This window comes from Suillus discolor (genome assembly GCF_016758755.1).
Source record: "Suillus discolor strain FC423 chromosome Unknown F5147scaffold_64, whole genome shotgun sequence".
Classification (NCBI taxonomy): Eukaryota; Fungi; Basidiomycota; class Agaricomycetes; order Boletales; family Suillaceae; genus Suillus; species Suillus discolor.
The window spans coordinates 233293-252575 of NW_024541311.1; the positions used below are offsets into that span (position 1 = coordinate 233293).

General features: G+C 43.1%; 6 protein-coding genes across 6 annotated transcripts; 4 read left to right on the plus strand and 2 right to left on the minus strand.

Moving 5' to 3' along the window:
- Positions 1-4658: 4658 nt before the first annotated feature.
- Positions 4659-5856, minus strand: F5147DRAFT_656302 (uncharacterized protein; the record flags this gene model as incomplete). Its single annotated transcript, XM_041434097.1, has 6 exons — positions 4659-4681; positions 4710-4816; positions 4879-5010; positions 5062-5435; positions 5494-5690; positions 5727-5856. The coding sequence occupies 6 exons, from the start codon at positions 5854-5856 to the stop codon at positions 4659-4661; spliced, it is 963 nt and encodes a 320-aa protein (XP_041288668.1).
- Positions 5857-6099: 243 nt separating this feature from the next.
- Positions 6100-8059, plus strand: F5147DRAFT_656303 (uncharacterized protein; the record flags this gene model as incomplete). Its single annotated transcript, XM_041434098.1, has 9 exons — positions 6100-6214; positions 6274-6351; positions 6400-6673; positions 6726-6819; positions 6932-6982; positions 7006-7086; positions 7543-7606; positions 7761-7816; positions 7952-8059. 9 exons carry the CDS (start codon positions 6100-6102, stop codon positions 8057-8059), a joined length of 921 nt encoding a protein of 306 aa, XP_041288669.1.
- A 1314-nt stretch (positions 8060-9373) lies between these two features.
- F5147DRAFT_530052 (uncharacterized protein) lies at positions 9374-9772 on the minus strand (the record flags this gene model as incomplete). Its single annotated transcript, XM_041430062.1, has 2 exons — positions 9374-9507; positions 9595-9772. Coding segments are annotated over 2 exons (312 nt in total), but the record flags the coding sequence as incomplete, so codon positions are not given.
- Positions 9773-10595: 823 nt separating this feature from the next.
- On the plus strand, positions 10596-13806 carry F5147DRAFT_747450 (uncharacterized protein; the record flags this gene model as incomplete). Its single annotated transcript, XM_041439952.1, has 14 exons — positions 10596-10652; positions 10700-11071; positions 11124-11317; positions 11367-11474; positions 11519-11537; positions 11590-11738; positions 11794-12104; positions 12242-12421; positions 12475-12613; positions 12692-12779; positions 12843-13006; positions 13079-13311; positions 13358-13589; positions 13746-13806. 14 exons carry the CDS (start codon positions 10596-10598, stop codon positions 13804-13806), a joined length of 2307 nt encoding a protein of 768 aa, XP_041288671.1.
- Positions 13807-14352: 546 nt separating this feature from the next.
- F5147DRAFT_583363 (uncharacterized protein) lies at positions 14353-14627 on the plus strand (the record flags this gene model as incomplete). The annotated part of the gene is made up of 2 exons (XM_041431720.1): positions 14353-14530; positions 14581-14627. 2 exons carry the CDS (start codon positions 14353-14355, stop codon positions 14625-14627), a joined length of 225 nt encoding a protein of 74 aa, XP_041288672.1.
- Positions 14628-15004: 377 nt separating this feature from the next.
- Positions 15005-16154, plus strand: F5147DRAFT_656305 (uncharacterized protein; the record flags this gene model as incomplete). The annotated part of the gene is made up of 6 exons (XM_041434099.1): positions 15005-15048; positions 15323-15400; positions 15474-15481; positions 15505-15692; positions 16008-16028; positions 16077-16154. The coding sequence occupies 6 exons, from the start codon at positions 15005-15007 to the stop codon at positions 16152-16154; spliced, it is 417 nt and encodes a 138-aa protein (XP_041288673.1).
- Positions 16155-19283: the final 3129 nt, after the last annotated feature.

Genomic DNA, 19283 nt, shown 5'->3' on the forward strand with positions numbered 1-19283 from the left:
AGCGCCGTCTTACCGAGATCGCCGGAGGAATCCTTGACGTTCCGTCAAGGCCAGACCACGCTCAGCTTCAGTAGACTCACTCGAGTCGTCGCTGAGAAGACCTATCCTAGTTCGCACACGCCGACCAACAGTCGACGTAACACAAAGGACATAACGGAGAATCAGTCAGCGCAGTGCGAGGCTATGTGAGGCTATGGACGGAGCATGTGGAACGCCTAACACTAGTGTATCGGAACTTAGTAAAATGAAGATGGAAATGAATAAGGTACAGAAAATAAAGCACACTAACTGAGAAGGGACATACAAAAGGGAAAAGGCATGGAAGATAGAAGCTAACTGGATCCGAAAGTCCGGAGATGATTGTGTGATAGGTCCAGGTCCGGAACACGGGATATGACAGTTTACTTTTTCATTACACTGTGTGGTACTGAAATTTCATGAATCTCATTAGAATCATGTACAGCTGTGAGATTGATTATTACAAGCTGGTTGATTCAAGAAATTCTTGTAACAGATGGAATCTACTGATGTGCCCAGCTGCCTGCAGGACAAGATTGCTACTCCCGTCAGCCTGCTTCCACTCTAGATTCTACTTAGCATCCATGCATATCTATCTTTGCCACATACAGACACAAATTATACCCATCTTTGCATATGCCAGTGTCCTGATGTTCACAAGCATGTGTTAAACAAAAATGATGAACTACACAGCATCTAGCAACCACATACTGAATACTTGCAGGTTATATCATTGCCTGACTTAGAATTAATGTAACTGCCAACTCATCAGTCACTTTGGTTGATGAAGATGTAAGGGTGTGACATATGTGCAAAGTGTGTACCCATTGGTCTCAATGGTGCTGTCAGCTAGCGTATAGACCACCATCATTTTGAAACCATTGGCTTCAATAGTATTATGGCATGCTACACATAACATGCTGGCACCAGCAAGGAAGGCGAACAGTGTGATGATGGTGAAATGGGGAGTGAACATCATGGAACTTGTTGTAGTGAGGGAGGTCAAGCCATGGTATGCAGGTATTTTATAGGACATTTTATGAGATTTTTGCTTTGCCTGGATGTTACTTGCTTCACTTCTACTAAAGAAAAGTTGAGTTGGTCGGCACCAAGTTGGCACAAGTCAAAACCTGAGGCTCTGATCATTGCTCCAAATGCCATAATCTTTCTGGCTAGTGAATATTATGAGTCTTTTGCTATTGCAAACAGTGCTAGTTGAATTGAGCTACACCAAATGTGGCTTGTTCAGAACAGGTTTTGACTTTTCATCACACTGCGTGGTACTGAAATTTCACAAATCTCACTAGAATTGCATACAGCTATGAGATTGATTATTATGAACTGGTTAATTCAAGTTAATGAAAGGAATTTCTTGTAACAAATGGAATCTACTCACTGATGTGCTCAGCTACCTGCAGGATAAGATTGCTACTCCCATTGGCCTGCTTCCACTCTAACATCCTGCTTAGCATGAATACATATACACCTTACTTGGACACTATTCATCCCCATCCTGGTATGCGCCATCACCCTGATAACTGCAAGTGTGTCAAAAAATAATAATGAGCTGCACAGCATCTAACAAGCATGTACCAAATACTCACAGGTCACCTTAATGCCCAGCTTAGTATTAGTGTAACTGCCAGCTCACAGGCAATAGTGTCATTATGATCTATTAATTACCTATCATTGTAGAAGGTACATGATACATCCTGGCCTTTGAGTGAAACTGTAAGACAATGATACATCAGTCACAGAGGGTGATATATTACCTACCACCAAAGATCAATATATTGAATTCTATGATACATCATACTACCATGTGAATGATATATTATCAGCCCTAGTAGAAGTGGGCCTGTTTCTGAGATTATGATATATCACTGGTAGGTTTACAAAACGTGATATATAACCTGCTATGATGGTACTCCTACTTGGCACTCTAGCCAGTGGATATATCACCTCCTAGCATGTGGATACATCTGCATGCTAGGAGGTGATATATCACTGGTGGCAGGTCAGTGAAATGTGATATATCACCTGCTGTAGTACTCCTACTCGGCACTCTAGCCAGCGGATATATCACCTCCTGGCACGTGGATGTATCTGCACGCTAGGAGGTGATATATCACCTGCTGTAGTACTCCTACTTGGTACTCTAGCCAGTGGATATATCACCTCCTAATGTGCGGATGCATCTGCACACTAGGAGGTGATAGAGTATTGCTGCAAACTGAACTAAATCAAATTGAAGTGGGAGTTCATTCTAAGTTTGATGGTCGAGGTGAAACAAATTGAAGTGGGAGTTCGTTCTAAGTTTGAATTGCTTATTGTATAGCATTGCACTGTGCAGGCGCCTGTCCTCCAGCACTAAAGCAGTACTGTGGTCTGATGAAAATATGTACAATTATGTTCTAGACCAAAAGGTTTGAGGACAGGCAATGGAGGAGCAGAGTACATTCAGGAGATGTGAGGTTGCTGGAGAACTACTCTAACAAATCACCAAGTCACAGGCCAGAATTAGCATTTCATTTGGCAGTTCATTCCTAGTTCAATGCTTATCACAATGAGGTGTAAACAAATTGAGTTGTATTGAACTTCCTCATTTTCGAACTGAATTGAACTCAGCTTGAGGTCACCTCAGTTCGACAGCAACACTAAGGTGATATTCATGTGTGCCGCCTCCATTGGATTCCCGGATCTCCTGTTTTCTCTCACTATGCTCGCGTGATATATCACCGTATGTCAGCGAAATGTTGATAATATCAACTGTTAGCAGTAGACAATACACATCAAAGTTCATTGATGCAGGCAGGGTTCACAGGGACACAATGACAATCTCAATATTAACAGCTTGGACAGGGTTATGGGAATACTAGTATAGAAGGCAGGCAGGCATGAGTACGAACGAGGCCCATATCAACATCATTTACGAGATTTTTTCCTCAACTCCAAAGCACTAGGCTGTACCGAGTTCCACTTCCTCTTGAGCACTGCTTTTTTTACTTGCTGTGGGCTGGCATCACCGATTTTGTTGGCTTCCTTTGCTCGGGTTGAAGGACGTCCTGAATGCCTAGCCTTAGTTGTGACTGTCTGTTCCAAAGGTATTGAGTTAGCTTCAAGTGGCAAGGAAGGTTTGGGCAAAGAGAGTGGGAAGGTGTTACAGTAACATGGCACGAGTCCCCCGCCAGCAGACCAGCCCTCTGCCACCGCACGGCTATAGACGACACCGGAGCCTCACCAGCTCTATAGACGATACCGGAGCATCACTGGCTCTATGACGATAGATGACGACAGATGATGACAGATGATAAGCGGCAACTGCCGGCTTAGATAAGCGGTCTGAACCGCATATGACGACACATGACGACATAGGTCTAGAAGACCTATTTATGTTATCAAGATAGAAGGCAAGCCTCGTGTTGCCTCATGGACTGATAGAAGATAGAAGGCAAGCCTCGTGCTGCCGCATGTACTGATAGAAGGATACCTCATGGATCCTATCTACGATAGAAGCCCGCCTCATGGACGCTATCTCTGACTCATGTAGATAAGCAGATTAGAACCCAGCTTTAGGCTGAGCTTAGATACGAAGAGTAGCCTTATATAAGGTCGAAGATTACAAGTAGACGTTCCTTACTTTAATCTTACTAGGTTTACCCTTGAACTCCTTGTCCCGCTAAAGCTACCTGCTCGACATCGACTCGTACCTTCAGTGACGCCTCTCACTGTCTGTAAACCCCACTATCATCTCAGCGTAACCCCTCGTTAACCACCACGAGCTACGTTCGAGTACGCAACCTTTGCTTGTCTGTAAAGGCTGACGACTCTCAGCACTCAGTACCACTGTCGTGGTTGTCGCTGTTAGATTATCCTAGTCGCACACGACCGTTTGTCGTAACAGAAGGAAGGCTCAGGCGAGGAGAGTGGGCCGAGTGGCAAGGAAAGCTCAGGTGAAGCAAGTGGCATGGAAGGCTCGGGCAGAGGGAGCAGTAAGGAAGGCTTGGGCGAAGCAAGCGGTAAGGATGGCTCGGGCATAGCGAGTGGTAAGGAAGGCCTGGATGTAGTGAGCAGTAAGGAAGGCTCAGGCGAAGGGAGTAGCAAGGAAAGCAGGGGTAAAGAGAGTGGCAGAGAGGGTTGTGGTGAAGAAACTACTGGGGAAGGCTGGCAAAGATGGAGTTGTGGAGTTGTACTGGTAAGTGACAGATCACATGTGGGCAACAAATTAGCGTTGTTTGAAAATGAAAATTGCGGCAGTGTGAATGGTTCCTGTGCTTGAGGGAGTGCAGTAGACATAGTCAGATTTTCACCAGACACAAACTCCTTTAGCCAGGCAGTGATTGGTGATTCTGGGTGCATTGGAGCTGCCGGATCATAAGAATACAGGTCGGGATGCAGGCGACCTTGCCATCCATTCCATTGTGGCGCAGTGTTGAAGTCAATGTCCTTGAAATGTGCAGGCCTCTGAGGTAGTGGCAGGCTGACATTGGATGCATGCTGATCTAATGGATCATCTAGCGAGATGAGGTCTGTGTCAAATAAAGGAGAAAAACTGCGTCCAGATGTTGAAACAAGGTCAGTGGTTGACAGAGGTGTACTGGGTATAGATGTGGGAACCGAAGTTTTCTTTGAAGACCCACCTATTCATATATCAGTTGTAGACCTACAAACCAACTAAAAATCATACATACCATAGATGTGATCTAGATGTCTTTCGAATGGTAATAAATACTGTTCATGGAAGTTAGGCGTTGACACCTTGAAGCTCAGACCATCTGGGGTTTTGCCATGGTGATAACTGACGAGTTGTGCAAATAAGATCAACCATATGACTAATACGTAAGCCTGAAGATGACATACCTTAATGTCATAATATCACCTTCACACAAAGGATCTGGTCCACCCATGACGAGTGAGTAATGCCATCCACCAGTCAAAGTCGAGAGTTCCTTGAATATCTGACCAAGGACAATTGGCAGCTCTTGAATTGCGCTTTCAAGAAGAAATCAGTTGAAGTCTAACAAATTTTGAGGAATTAGTCACCGGTAAATTTCCTCTTTTGTTCGATCATTCCCCACTGCGACTGAACCTAACTTTCTGGCAGCGTTAATATGTTGAGTCTCAATGCGAACCCCATCCTTCACATCTTCCGACTCCTTTGCAAAACATTCACTCGTGTGGTGCCGGACAGCATGAAGCCTCTGGTCAGGTAATGCAAGCTTGTTTTCCCTGATGTCGTCTGAAACCAATGGCTTGACTTTTGATTCATAGTGAAGTTGTGAGTACACCTTGACTTCTTTCAGGTCTCGGGTGCCTCGTGCGCGCTGTCCCAGCATTGTAGATAGGACTTTGCTCATCAAAGTCCTGCCTGGTCTGGTCTTTCCTTTGGTGTTGTTTCGAAACCACTCCTGCAATTTCTGTGTAATGGCTAATCAGTATTCCAACCTATAATTAGCTTAGCGTCAAGAAATGCACTTTATGGCGATGTTTTATGGCGTCCTTGAGTACCTCAGCAAGTTCTGCATCCAAGTTACTCTGTTTTTCAACATCACTGATAGGAATTATAGCGTTTTCATGGTCCAGCTCGGCAATGATCTCGTTGACAGCCGCATCCAAGTCAAGACTAGATTGGTCGATGCTGGTGTCATTGTCATCAGGTGAGTTTTCTGATCCTATGGGCCAAACTCTCATATGTTCTGGGAACTCACTGAACCACTTGGGGTATAGCAGCTCAAAAAACCGGACCAACTTTTTCTCTTTTTGCATCTGTAGGTACGTTGAAACCTCATTTTGCAGCCACATAAGCTGTTCGGCACTTGTCCATCTCGGAGGGGCCATCTTTACTTGCAATGTTAGTGTGATGTTTGTCTGTATGTTTTTTTTCGCTCACATTTGTCCAGCGCACTTTTGTAGCAGGTTCCTTTCAGGTTCTAGAACAACTTTTTTCAACTTAGCATTATTAAGCTTGATTTTTTTTCAGAGTTGACTAATCATTAATCAATACCAGTCAAATGGCAAGTGGTATAAATACTATTCTCTTCCCTGCAACTTGACCTTGCCACTTTGTTCAGACTTGTGAACATGTCCCAGCCAGATATCCAGTGCCTCCACAATTGCCGCATCCAAATGCTACCCCATCCTTGTTTCACACTCGAACAGTTCATCGAGGCCATTTGGTTGGTTCAGTGTGGTCACGGTAAGCTATTTTCTTTGGTTCTACGTAATGTTTGCTGGTACTGACACACTTTTGCAAAGTTCCTCCATTGTCTCCGCAACCATTTGGTTGGCCCCATCGACCAGAGGGTGAAGAATGCGTACTTCACACACAATCTGGTATGTACAGTGTATCTACTGCATTTTTTCCGCTCACACTACTTATAGGTTCTCACCGGGATGTGATGGACAGTCTGGATGTTAACCCCACAGATGTTGACACCTCCATTGAAGACATTTGGATTGGTGCCACCAATGATGCCACCAACAATGCCACCAACAATATTCTGCCTGGTTCCCAGCCCGAGTATCATTCTAATGAGGGGGAAGAATTGGAGGCTGCTAATGCAAGTGCCGAGACGCTCATCAACATTGACCCTGCCAGTTGGTTTAAGTGGTTCATAACTGTTGGTCATTACGGAGTCGGATTGTTCAGTGACATGTAGGCTCCTTCATTTATTTGATCTGTACCGTCTCTAATGATACCCATTAAGCTATACTGCATGTAAACTCTGCTCTGCAGGCACGACAGTGTATTATTTTACTATGCTCCATGAAGCCCAGGCGCACTTCCAGGATGTTTTCAATGTATGGTGCGGTGAGGCAGCTTGATATCTCTGCACTGTAGATACTCTGTCATTTGTGTATACTAAAAATATTGTGCGATGTGCTCAATGAGCTTTATATACCCTTTTTCCAGTGTGTTGCTGCTAGATCTGGCATCCGATCAACCTTCATGCATAAGTTGGACGTGAGTCTTATAACACTGAACAGGCAGTCATTGATCGATCGGTCCCGGTAACATTTGTGCTCAACCCGGATATGCTCCATAATATTGGTGCACTTGGTACCAAGGTATTTCAGCATGCTAAGAGTGATTGACACCAGCATAGCATGATATATCATGGTGCAAAACACACAACTCTCTGAGACATCCTATGATGTCTGGTGAATTCACATTTTTTCTCGTTCATCCAAATGATTGGTGTGACCGGTGGACATATAGGTAAGTATAGCAAGCAGTACAAGTATTCTGTGCATTGAGATTATTTGTTGTCGAGTACATGGTATTATATATGTAGTATATACAAATCAAATCCATCTGTCCCAAAGTGTGGCTCCCGATGTGTTCAATGATATGGTGAATATGTGAACACTGACTGTACTTACCCATATCATTAATGCCACCAAAATACAAGTCCAAGGAAGATCATTGTAATGCTAGATTGCAAAGCAAACGATCTCACTATGCAAGGTTAGATTTAATCACTATCTCTAGAATCAATGGTCATTGTATTCATTGTGCTCTAGAAACAAGACTACAGAGCAAGCCAAGTCACGAAATCGTTGGCAAAGGCAGTCTCATATGAGCGATGTATGTCTTTCTCGAGACGGTCATAGTGCACAACTTTGCTGATTCATGAAGTCCATCATCTCAAACTTTCACAGCCTCGACATATTATACATTGAGCTTGGCTACAAAGCAGGAGTTCCTGAGCATAATTCTCTCCAGAAATGCTTTCTCACAGTACTCCAACACATTGACACAGAAGGATGGGATGTCATGTCCCCCGAGCTCGAAGATGTGTGCACTTATATGCACAATTTGCACCAGCACATTACCTTGCTGTCAGAGACTGTACAGCTATGTGCACTGGGGATTGGACACAATACTCTATTGCAGCAGTGTGAGAAATTGCTCTGTTTGACAACATGACAGCTTGCTGCAGAAAGGGAACTCATCACTCTTATAGATTGGAGTGGTAATGAAGCCTATGATGAAATTATGTTAGCAGGTTTACTTAGCTGGCAAATGCCATCTGAATGAGTCGCCCATTTGTTATTTTATGGGCTCTTCCAACAACTACTGTAATCATACACAAGATAATTGACCTAGCAGTATTACTCGTCGAACTCATCAACTATGCGCCTCTCGGACATGCCTTTGAGAGGCTGAATTTAGAGGTCTGTCTGCGATGGATGTAGACGTTGATCTGGAGTGCCTTGGTATACGAATGTTTGAACTCTCATTGGCTGCAGGTGCTGCAGGGAATGAACAATGGGGAAAAGACGCTGGCATGCACCAAGACTGATGGAACCCATATGAGGGCCTCCCAGAGCACTGGAATCATGGTGACTGAGATCCGTTGTAGAGACTCATGCCTCTCATTGTGCAATATGGCAGTTTTCACTGGGGAGTACATGGCACGAACTTGTAGCATCACTCTGTGTGCTACCTGCAGCTATCTCTATATGAGGCGCAGCTTTCCCGCGCAACGCGCGCCATGCGCGCGTACCTTTCCCGCGCTTCACGATGTATATGCGCGCGCGCTTTCCCGCGCTTGAGCGCCCTATAGCGCCAGCCATCCGGAAGCATCCATCCACTGTCCACCAAGTTCCCTAGTGCGTATATTTCCATTTCTCACATTTGCTTATCGTTCCATCTTTATTTTTATCATGGACCCTTACTTACATATATCTTTACATACCTTACTCGGTAGCGCTTCGGCTCCGCATGACAGCGCTTAGGCGCCATACTTAAGCGCCAGCAGTACATACTATGACTTACTCACTTACTCTCCCACCAGAACGACAGAGGACTTACTGGTTACTACCCACTATTCACCTAGCAGAACATAGTAGAAATCTATTTGTTTACACCTTGCATCTCCCTTCTCTTGTCTTACATCATATCATCACTTAAGCAAACTCACTCTTACTCTCTCTCGTATCTGTATACACGCGCACGCTTTCCCACGCTTCGCGCCATACACGCGCGCATTCCCGCGCCTTGCGCACACCTGCGCTTTCTCGCGCTTCGCATTGGCCAACCAGTAGCGCTTTCAGCGCATACCTCTAGATCCTTGCTGCACTCGCTTCCCCTTTAGGGTCGAACGCACTTGTCGTCTCAAGTATAGCAGACTAGGCAACGCATGACCTTACAACAATTATAGATACAGTCTGGAGCATTGTTCATGCCTCGCTGTATCATTGAACCTTCACCGTATGCACCAGAATTTGAAGAAGAACTGGATGTGCATTGTTTTCATATCCACGATGGCGGGAAGTGAGCCCGAAGTCATTAAGAAAGAGAAACATACCAAAAAGCCCAAACCACAGCCACGACCACAGCCAAGGAAGGTACATGGAAGTACTTGATGTGCGCAAGGATGAGCATGCTGTTGTGCTTGCCTGCGACTGGGTGCATGATATCTATCAATTTATATGAGGTGACGATGTCAGCGGACGAGCAGGCTTGGCCTGAAATCAAATTACCTTGCACTTTGCTTGACGTGTGAGGCTCTTATTTTGCACCTGAACACATGATTGTTAGTCCATATATCTTATGATGAAGGTGCACACATACACATTTATCCTTTGTCAGACCGCTGAGAGCCCACTCGTCGAACTCGGGAGGAGTGTCTACGGCAGTCGCATTTGCATTCTCGATGAATGCCTCGCTGATGATGTTCATGGCAAATCCTTGGCTGCTTTTCAAGTTGGTAGCCATGTCTTTCAGGCGGCCTGCAGCATTGTGGTTGACTGGCAGGTAGTAAGGTTGGTTCCATTTAGCGATGGAGGCCAATTGCCAGCCAAGGCTGCAGAGGTGCATGAATTGCTGAGAATAATGCACACCATGGACAATGCTGCAGATAAGAAGGATGTATTGGTGCGGTGTGGTAGTGTACAGCCACCAAAACTCAGAATTGCCACACCCTACCGCATCTCAAATTGGAGTCTGGACTCTGCTTAGAAGTAACACCCGGATTCAGCAAAATCTGCCATTTGATTCAACACCATTGTCGACTATGGTTACTAGTCAAAAACAGCGAGCACTCCAGAATTCCAGCAGAATTTCTTTGCGCATAGTGATGCTGCAGGAAGAGTAGTGAGGAATGAGACAAACAATACTCCACAACTGACTCACCAGGAACAGCAGTGCAAGCACACCAGCTTCGAGGCAGAATCCAGTGGTTGTCTTGCAGCTTCTTCTGTTTACTATACAATTCCGCATTCACCCGCCAAACACCAATTTGAAGAGTCTGACTTAGAAGATGCGCACAATGACGAATTCGACTTTTCATCGCTTAATAGCTTCAACAAGGATCTCTACAATACATCTACAGAGTCTCACACACAAAAGCGCCCTGCTGGGGTAAGTTGTATGTCAGTTGAGATTGCTGTGGCGATTCTAACTATGTTCTCATTAGGACAATCCTTTATGTGTATGGAACTCTGATGCCAACCTGTTTTTGCTGGAGTTTCATCGCTTGGAGGGCTGTGGTGATTTTGCACAGGCAACGTGTTTCTGCGGCAAAACAAACCCAACATTTCGGTGCGAAGACTGTCATGGCACAGATCTGATGTGCCATACATGCACTGTCTGTGTACATGAGAGGCAACCACTTCACAGAATGGAGGTATGTGCACTATTTGTGCACGAACAATGATCTGAACAATGTTGCAGTGTTGGAACGGTACTTCATTTCAGGTCACCACATTGAAGGCCTTGGGAGTCTGCTTCCAACTTGGGCATCCCATTGGCATTCGATGTATCAATCCAATGTCTGCATCCAACAATGACTTTGTCATCCTTGACTGCAATGGTGTCCATGAAGTCAGACTTGATTTCTGCGGATGTGAGTCTGCTCAGCCACACATTACCCAATTGCTACGTGTTTGCCTCTTTCCCTCAACTACAACAGACCCTAAATCAGCTGCCACATTTCGTGTGCTGGAATATTTTCAAATGCTGTCCTTCGAATCTAAAGCCTCAGTATGGGAATTTTATAATACCGTTGCTCGCCTCACAGATAACATGGGTATCTGGGTTCCAAAGGTAGGCAACATGTCTTACATCTAAGTTCATCCTCACTGATGGTATCATTCAGGATTGTTATGAGTCTTTCCTCCGAATGATCCGTGAATGGCGCTTCATAATGCAACTGAAACACTGCGGCCAGGGTCATCATCCTGGAGGCATTAAGAAAATAGAAGCAGGCACTTGCACTGTCTTATGCCCTGCCTGTCCCCACCCAAGCAAAAATTTACCTGTTGGGTGGGAAAACACACCACTGGAATTCCAGTAAGAATGTCCAATGAATTTTTAACCTTGATTCTTACCCTCGCCACAGATTTTTGTATGCGTTATTCCTGGCTATTGACGCGAATTTCCGACTCGTTCTCTGTAATGTATCATCAGATGCCATTGATCTCGGACTGAATCGTGGATATGCATTTTTGTTGAAGAGACTGAATACAAGGATATACTGGCTTCATGCAACAGGGTGGGCAATGCCCAGGAGGTCAGTCAAACACAATTGCCCGAGTCACTGCACTGACTATGATTAAATGTAGAAGAGCACATGTTCTAGCCACTCTGCAGTCAGCCTGGCGGATACAAAGGCTTCACATGGACTTGCAGCAACAGGTGCAGAAACCATTGATTGTGCATGGCACAATTTTAAATGCCCTTGTTCAGTTGGCAATTTGCAAAATGGGGAGAGGTGCATTCATTCGTTGATCATATCATAGTCGTGTTTCTGAACCCACTGTTGATAGGTACATCAACATGGATTATCTGTTTTTTTCAAGCATGTGTTCTTCACACAGCGTTCACGTCCTCAACATATCTTACGACATTGCCTGCCAATGGAACAAAAATCTTTGGTCGTGCATGTCAGCATTCCCACACAAATATCATATCAACCACAACGAAAAGATCATTACATTCCTTGTACCTAAATTTCACCTACCAGTGCACATTGCTCATTGTCAAACCAGGTTCTCATTCAACTTTATCAAGGGTGTTGGGCAGACGGATGGCGAAGCTCCGGAGCATGGGTGGGCAGATATTAACCCTCTTGCTACAAGTACTTGCGAGATGGGACCCGGATCCAGGCGAGACACCATCGACGACCACTTTAACGATTGGAATTAGAAGAAAGTCTATGCTATGGGTGAGTGATTATTCTATCGATTAGTGTTCAAAGCTAAGCTACTCCCACAGGCACCATTCTTCTCCGAAAATATAAGGCCACGGTACCTGAGGCTGAAGAACGTGCTCATGATCTTGACAAATTCGAGGCTGCCCTTGATGCAGACCAATTAGCTGGGTGGAGAACAGATATTGAGATGTGGGAGTTGGACTGCTCTTTGCCAAACTCATTCAAAGTGAAGGCGGGGGCTAGTAAGTGCCATTTTGTGCCTAAACATTTATGTCGCTAATGGGTGATTTAACAGTGGTGACCCAGGCTGCCATGCATCTGGCATTATCAAAGACCGAGGCAGAAGAAATCGAGCATGGTGAACACATGTCCCTGGACGATGATGTATCACCATTGGTCCTTATCTCATTGGGTATAGAACTAGAGGGTCAGCAGTGCATATATGCATTATTTGTCACACTCACAGCTGACTCAGCTCTACCTAGATGACGTGTTGAGTTTGAGGGGAAGAGCATCGGACAGCATGCCATGGATACTCAAAAAGCCAAGATACTTCAGCACATCAATATCCTCCACCGCAGAATTGATACCTGGTCCTGTGTACAACTGCTGTACATGCCCTGTGTCTCCCGCCTGTGATCGCCCAATGACATTACCTCTGAGGACAAGGTCCACAAGATTAATCTTTTTCTTCCTTCTTCGCTACCCTCGAGCCTCCCATGTGACGTTCACTTGCTAAGGTATGAATGGGATTTACGTGAAGCCCAAGCAAATGATGCTCTCAGCGACCTCCACACTGTCATCAATATGACCTACCACCTGTACAAGTACAAGGATGCTTTTGTCTGAGGTCAGCACGCAAATACTTGTGCTCAAGGTATTATCCATTTGGCTGAAAGCCAAATCAATGCAATATTGGTCGAGTACACTACTGCCAGAGATGTGCTTGTAATACTTGCATCAAAACTTGGTAAGAATGATGATTGGCAGCGGATATTGAAGCCACTGGACAGGACGAAGGATGCAGTCCCTCTCAAACACGATGAAGGGAAGACAGTCAGCCAACAGAATATTTCATGGATATGGAAAATGGCTGGGGTATCCAACAATCAGGAGGAAGGACTACAGGATTGTAAGTCTTCAATTATAATATGTATACCTTGGTTAATATGCTGTAGCACTACACGTGGAATGGTGTAAGGTGAGGGCTCGAGCTCACCGGTGGGAGGAGGAAGTTCTGCTTTTGCATCAGGAAATGTGCTGTGTTCTTGCTTTCTTTGAGTGGCAGGCTGGATGGTGGGATACGCAAGGCACACAACGCCAATTTGTCTCACATGAGTTCATGGAGGGGGCACTTGCATATGCACATCACCAGGCTACACTACATCACAGAATGTCTACACACTTCAGGTCATTGTGGGAAGCCGTCCCATCATGGACTCCCGCTAGTGTTGCCATGCCTCTCACATATACACCATAGTACAAATATTTCAGTGCATATATGATTTCATTTATGATGGAGCTGTATCATCTATGTCCTATGCTCACACTGCACAATGGTTTCAGGTACAACACCAGGCTGATATATCATGTAATGGAATGCTGGATAGACAGAACGCGGAAGTGATATATCAGCTACATAAGTACCATCACAAGCTTGTAGTAGACAGACTGATATATCAGCTGCTAGAAAGACTGTTACAACAATATGAGTGATGTATCAGCCTGTAGGTCATGGGAAAAGCAAATAGACGCTAATGATATATCAGCCTGCAGGTCACAGGAAAAGCAGATAGGCGCTAATGATAAATCAGTGTGCAGGTAACAAATGAAATAGACATACCTAGTGATATATCAGCCTGTAGGTCATGGGAAAAGCAGATAGGCGCTAATGATAAATCAGCATGCAGGTAACAAACGAAATAGACAGACCTAGCAATACATCAGCCTGCAGGTAACAAACGAAATAGACAGACCTAGTGATATATCAGCCGCTGGAAAGTGTTATAACAACACGAGAGTGATGTATCAGCCTGCCAGTCATGAGAAAATCAACTAGAAAGACAGTGATGTATCAGAGAAAAGCGGACAGACTCAGTCACATGATATACAGGACACACTTTTTTGTCCATGATAGATTCTGAAGGATGTAACTTTATTCTTTTCTTGATCAATGCCTAGCCTTGCTATAGTCATCCTGGCAATGGATCTAATCAATGAGAAACTCACCACTTTCTCTCTGGATATGAAATTCCTCTCGTCAATTCACACTGCCATTGGACCACCTAAAAAAACTTTAAATTGGTACTACGAATTAATGGACATGTCTGAAGTATACAGAATTACAATGGGTAAGTCTTAGTTGTTTTCAGTCATGGTACTAACATATTTCACTATTTAGTTTCACACCTGCATTATAAATTGGCATACTTCAAGCTTGCCAAATAGACAGACAATTGGATTCAGATGGCTGAGGCGCTTGTAAGAGATAAGTTTGGGCACTCATACTTATACTTGTCAGTCACCACTCTGGCTGATCTGGAAGGTGATAATGAACAGGAGTTTAATGATGGCTGAGACTGCATTAAGTTAAATTTGTACACAAACCTAGTGTAGCAAGTTGTGTGGAGTTACAATAAGAATCTCCCTTAACACAAAAACAAGTGAAACTACCATCAGGCCTAGTTAGAGCCTCTGTAGCACTCCCAGCCTAATATTAAACCTGCTGCCAAGGAACTCACAATGAGTATTAAACAGACTCAGGAACAGGTGACCTTGGACTTCAATACTAAGTCCCCTCTTCAATAGCTAAAGTCTAACTTGCAATGACCACCCTGGCTCAGTATAACACACAGATGTATGAGGTCAGGTATCACTGTCAACACCTAAAGTCTCCTCATAAGACTATCCTAAGTCTTCAGTGGACAAAATAAATAACATCTACCTCCAATTCTCCAAATTCCCTGAAGCTCTTGGTGTGGCTATCTGCCTTGATGATGTTGCACTCATCTGACAAGACTTTGATGTCTCTTACCACCCGTGAGTCATTTCACATGTGCATTGATATACATTCTTATCTGCTCAGGATGACAAGGAAGCACCTTGTTTTCCTTTCTGCACGCACACAAATTCCCATTAAATAGCGATGCAGAAGATAATTTCCAAGATGACATACTGGACTGCCCAAGCAATGCACAGCTCAGCAGAAGCTTAGAAAAGAGGTAAGTGTTACTGATTCAAAGAGCCTTGAAGATGTCTACAAGAGTCATCTGGGGACTACATGCATTTTTTAAGCTATTTTGGTCTGTTTCTGAACCATAATCAGGATCAGGGCTCTCTACCAGTATTGACTTGGCTCGTGCCAACCTTAGAAGCACATCCATCAATGCATTAGATTTTGATAACAATAAACTAATGGTGGAAGCCGAGGAGGGCAGTTGGGTTCACAAGAAAAAAGAGATTTCCATCTCTGATTCACTAGTGTCTAGCAAAGCGACAGTAAAGACAGCAGTGGTAGGCACAGTGGATTGTGCAGAGGCTGGCACCTTGTGCTTCAGTACAGCTGGTGCACATTTCTTATTCTTTGCAGCGACTACTTATCATGCATTAGCCAAATCAATTATCAAGAAACAGTGCAGACTTACTAAACAAATAAGCTTTCCTGGCCTTGATGCAAGGATTGTACCTTGTATTCAGCTTTCAGATACAGTTAGCTTCAGATGCAGCACAATGCTTGCATACTTTGGCCACCTTCTCAGTAGAAGACATAGTCATGCATCTACCCAAATGCTAAAATAAATGTGTCAGCATAACCAAACCTCTTCCTAGTTTGCCTCAGGTTTGCTTGAGGTGTGTTGATAATAGGTGAGGGTTGTGCAATTCTTGTTTTGTTCCTAGTTTGGGGGTTATCAAAGTCAAAAACATGCATCACTCAGCATATTTCAAGCATGCACAGTCAAAGTCCAAGAGAAATAGACTTTAATTATGTTATAACAACCACTTGGCTAAGACTGGTTATGATGAGTTTTTGAGACAACCATCCATGGGCAAATGTTCATTCAAGGTATATTTTGATGAAAAAAAAAGTAATTATATAGGTTTCAAACCTGCTTAGTCTAGGATAATCAGATTTTGGATCTATGGTGGCAATAAAATGGCTGAGACTATCTTTGAGAAAACTATTCATGAAAAAATGTCAGTGAATGATTTCATGGAAGAAAAATGTTATCATCAGCATGTTTCAGACCTGCATGGTCTAAGAGAAACAGATTTTGACTCTGATGATCACTGGATCAATTTTATCTTTAGCAGGTTCAAATTTTGAACCCACACAGACAGATTTAGATTCTGTTGTATCAACTGCTTGGCTAAGACCAGTTAGATTCACTTCCAATGAACCCAATGATTCAGAAGTGAGTCCTCAAGGTACATTTATCTGCATTTTGTCAGCTATTTCAATAGCATGATTACTGTTGATTCTTTTATAATGCTCTTATTGCAAAAGACACAGACTACTACTGGGGCTCTTAACTTCAAGACCTGTTTATCTAACAATTTCCCTGAAAAAGTGCTGATGGCAGACCCCCATGGTGGGCCCATAAGTGAAAACTGACATGATCTGTATAATGATGTGTATTTTGCATTAACTTGTGATTCATTATGTTCCACCATTTTGGATTTTATAGAATAAAAACATTGTTATTGGCAGGTTTCAAACCTGCACAGTTGAAGAGAAACAGATTCTAAATCTGATGACAACTTGACTAAGACCAATGAAGATCAATGTCTGAGATGCTGTCTATGAGCAAATATTCAAGACACATATTCTTAGAGAAAAAATGCAACATTCAACAAGTTTCAAACCTGTTGCACTCTGATGGAAACAGATTTTGATTCTGTTATGACAGCCACTTAGCTAAATACAACTGTGATCAGCTTGCAAGCAAACTGACCATGAGCAAATTTCAAGGTGTGTTTTCATAGAAAATGAATTTTATCACTGGCATGTTTCAAACCTGTGCAGTCCAAGAGAAACAGATTTTAACTCTAATGATCACTTGGCAAATTCATCTTTAGCAGGTTTTGAACCCACGCAGACAGATTTAGATTCTGTTGTATTAGCTGCTTGGCTAAGACCAGTTGGATGCACTTTCAGTAAATTCATTCAGAAGTAAATCCTCAAGGCACATTTATCTGTTAGGTTCCCTTCCCAAGCAAGTTGTAGTGCTGCCAGTGAATTGAGGTATGCCAATCAAAATTAGAAATTTCTGACAGAATACTCCAAAATGTCTAACTGTCACCATTTGTATTTGCTTGCACTTGGACCTCTGAGAATCTATATACTGCAAAAAAATTGTGAGCAGGTTTTAAAGAAACAGATTTTGATTCTGTTGCAACATTAACAGGTTTCAAACCTGCATAGTCCAAGAGAGACAGATTTTGACTAAGACCAATTAAGATTGGGGTCTGAGATATTGTTTATGAGCAAATATTCAAGGCATGTTCTGATAGAAAAAATGCAACATTCAATGGGTTTCAAACCTAAGTGCATGAATTCACTGGATGCTGAGCTTTCATATTTTTGTACTGACATCAGGAAATGTTGGGGTGTAATTGCATAGAATAAAAATATTACCATTGGCAGGTTTGAAACCTGCAAAGTACAAGACAAACAGATTTTGACTCTGATGATAACTTGACTAAGGCTAATGAAGATCTATGTCTGAGATACTGTCTATGAGCAGATATTCAAGGCATGTTCTTATGGAAAAAATGCGACACTCAACAGGTTTCAAACCTGTTGCACTCCAATAGAAACAGATTTTGATTCTGTCAGGACAACCACTTGGCTAAAACACAACTCTGATGAGCTTGTAAGCAAATTGCAAATTGCAAATCGACCATGAGCATGTGTCAAGGTGCAGTTTTATAAAAAATGAATTTTATCGTTGGCAGGTTTCAAACCTGCACATTCCAAGAGAAACAGATTTTGACTCTGATAATCACTGGTAATTTCATCTTTAGCAGGTTTTGATCCCACACACACAGAGATTTGAAACAGAGTTGGATTCTGTTATAGCAACTGTTTGACCAACATCAGTTAGATCCATCTTTAAAGAAAACATTCAGAAGTGAATCTGCAAGGCAAGTCTACAGTTCCCTGTCACTCGCAATGTTTTCCCTCAGCTGAACAGATGAATTAAATACAGACTGCAATACAACACTTTCAAAAAGCGAGAGAAGAGCAACATGATGATGAAAGGTCTCAAATACAGTACACTTCAACCCTATACATAAGTGAATAATAGCCGGATGGCTCTTTTGAATCTCAGCCTTGACAGATGTGTGTTCTTCCTTATTCCCAAGATCATTAGGATTAAACTTGAAAGTTTGATGTGTTATCATTGGCAGGTTTCAAACCTGCACAGTCCAAGAGAAGCAGATTTTGACTCTGATGTTCACTTGCAATTTTATCTTTAGCAGGTTTTGAACCCACACAAACAGATTTGGATTCTGTCATATTAACTGCTTAGCTATAAGACCAGTTGGATGCACTCCCAATAAACCCATTCAGAAGTGAATCCTCAAGGTACATTTTGTCAGTTCTAACATTAATTTCTAACATCCTCCTTGAGTCCAATCATGTGTGATTCTTCCATTGTCAGTTGTCACTCATGACTCAGTTGTTAGTCCAAAAGACATCTCAAACATCACCGGCCCACTGTGGTGGTCTGCCATCAGCAATTTTTCAGAGCAATTGCTAGATAAACAGGCCTAAGAATCATTTGTGGTGATCATACTATTGAAAGAACTGCCTTGAGGATTCACTTATTAATGGGTCCATTGGAAGTGCATCTCACTGGTCTTAGCCAAGCAGTTGATATGATGGAATCTAAATCTATCTGCATGGGTTCAAAACCTGCTAAAGATGACATTGTCAAGTGATCACCAGAGTCAAAATCTGTTTCTCTTGAAATGCATGGGTTTGAAACCTGGCAATGATAAAATATATTTTCTATGAAAACACATCTTGACAATTGTCTCATGAGAAAACCTTGTCTCAACTGATGTTAGCCATGTCATTGCCACAATAGATTCAAAATC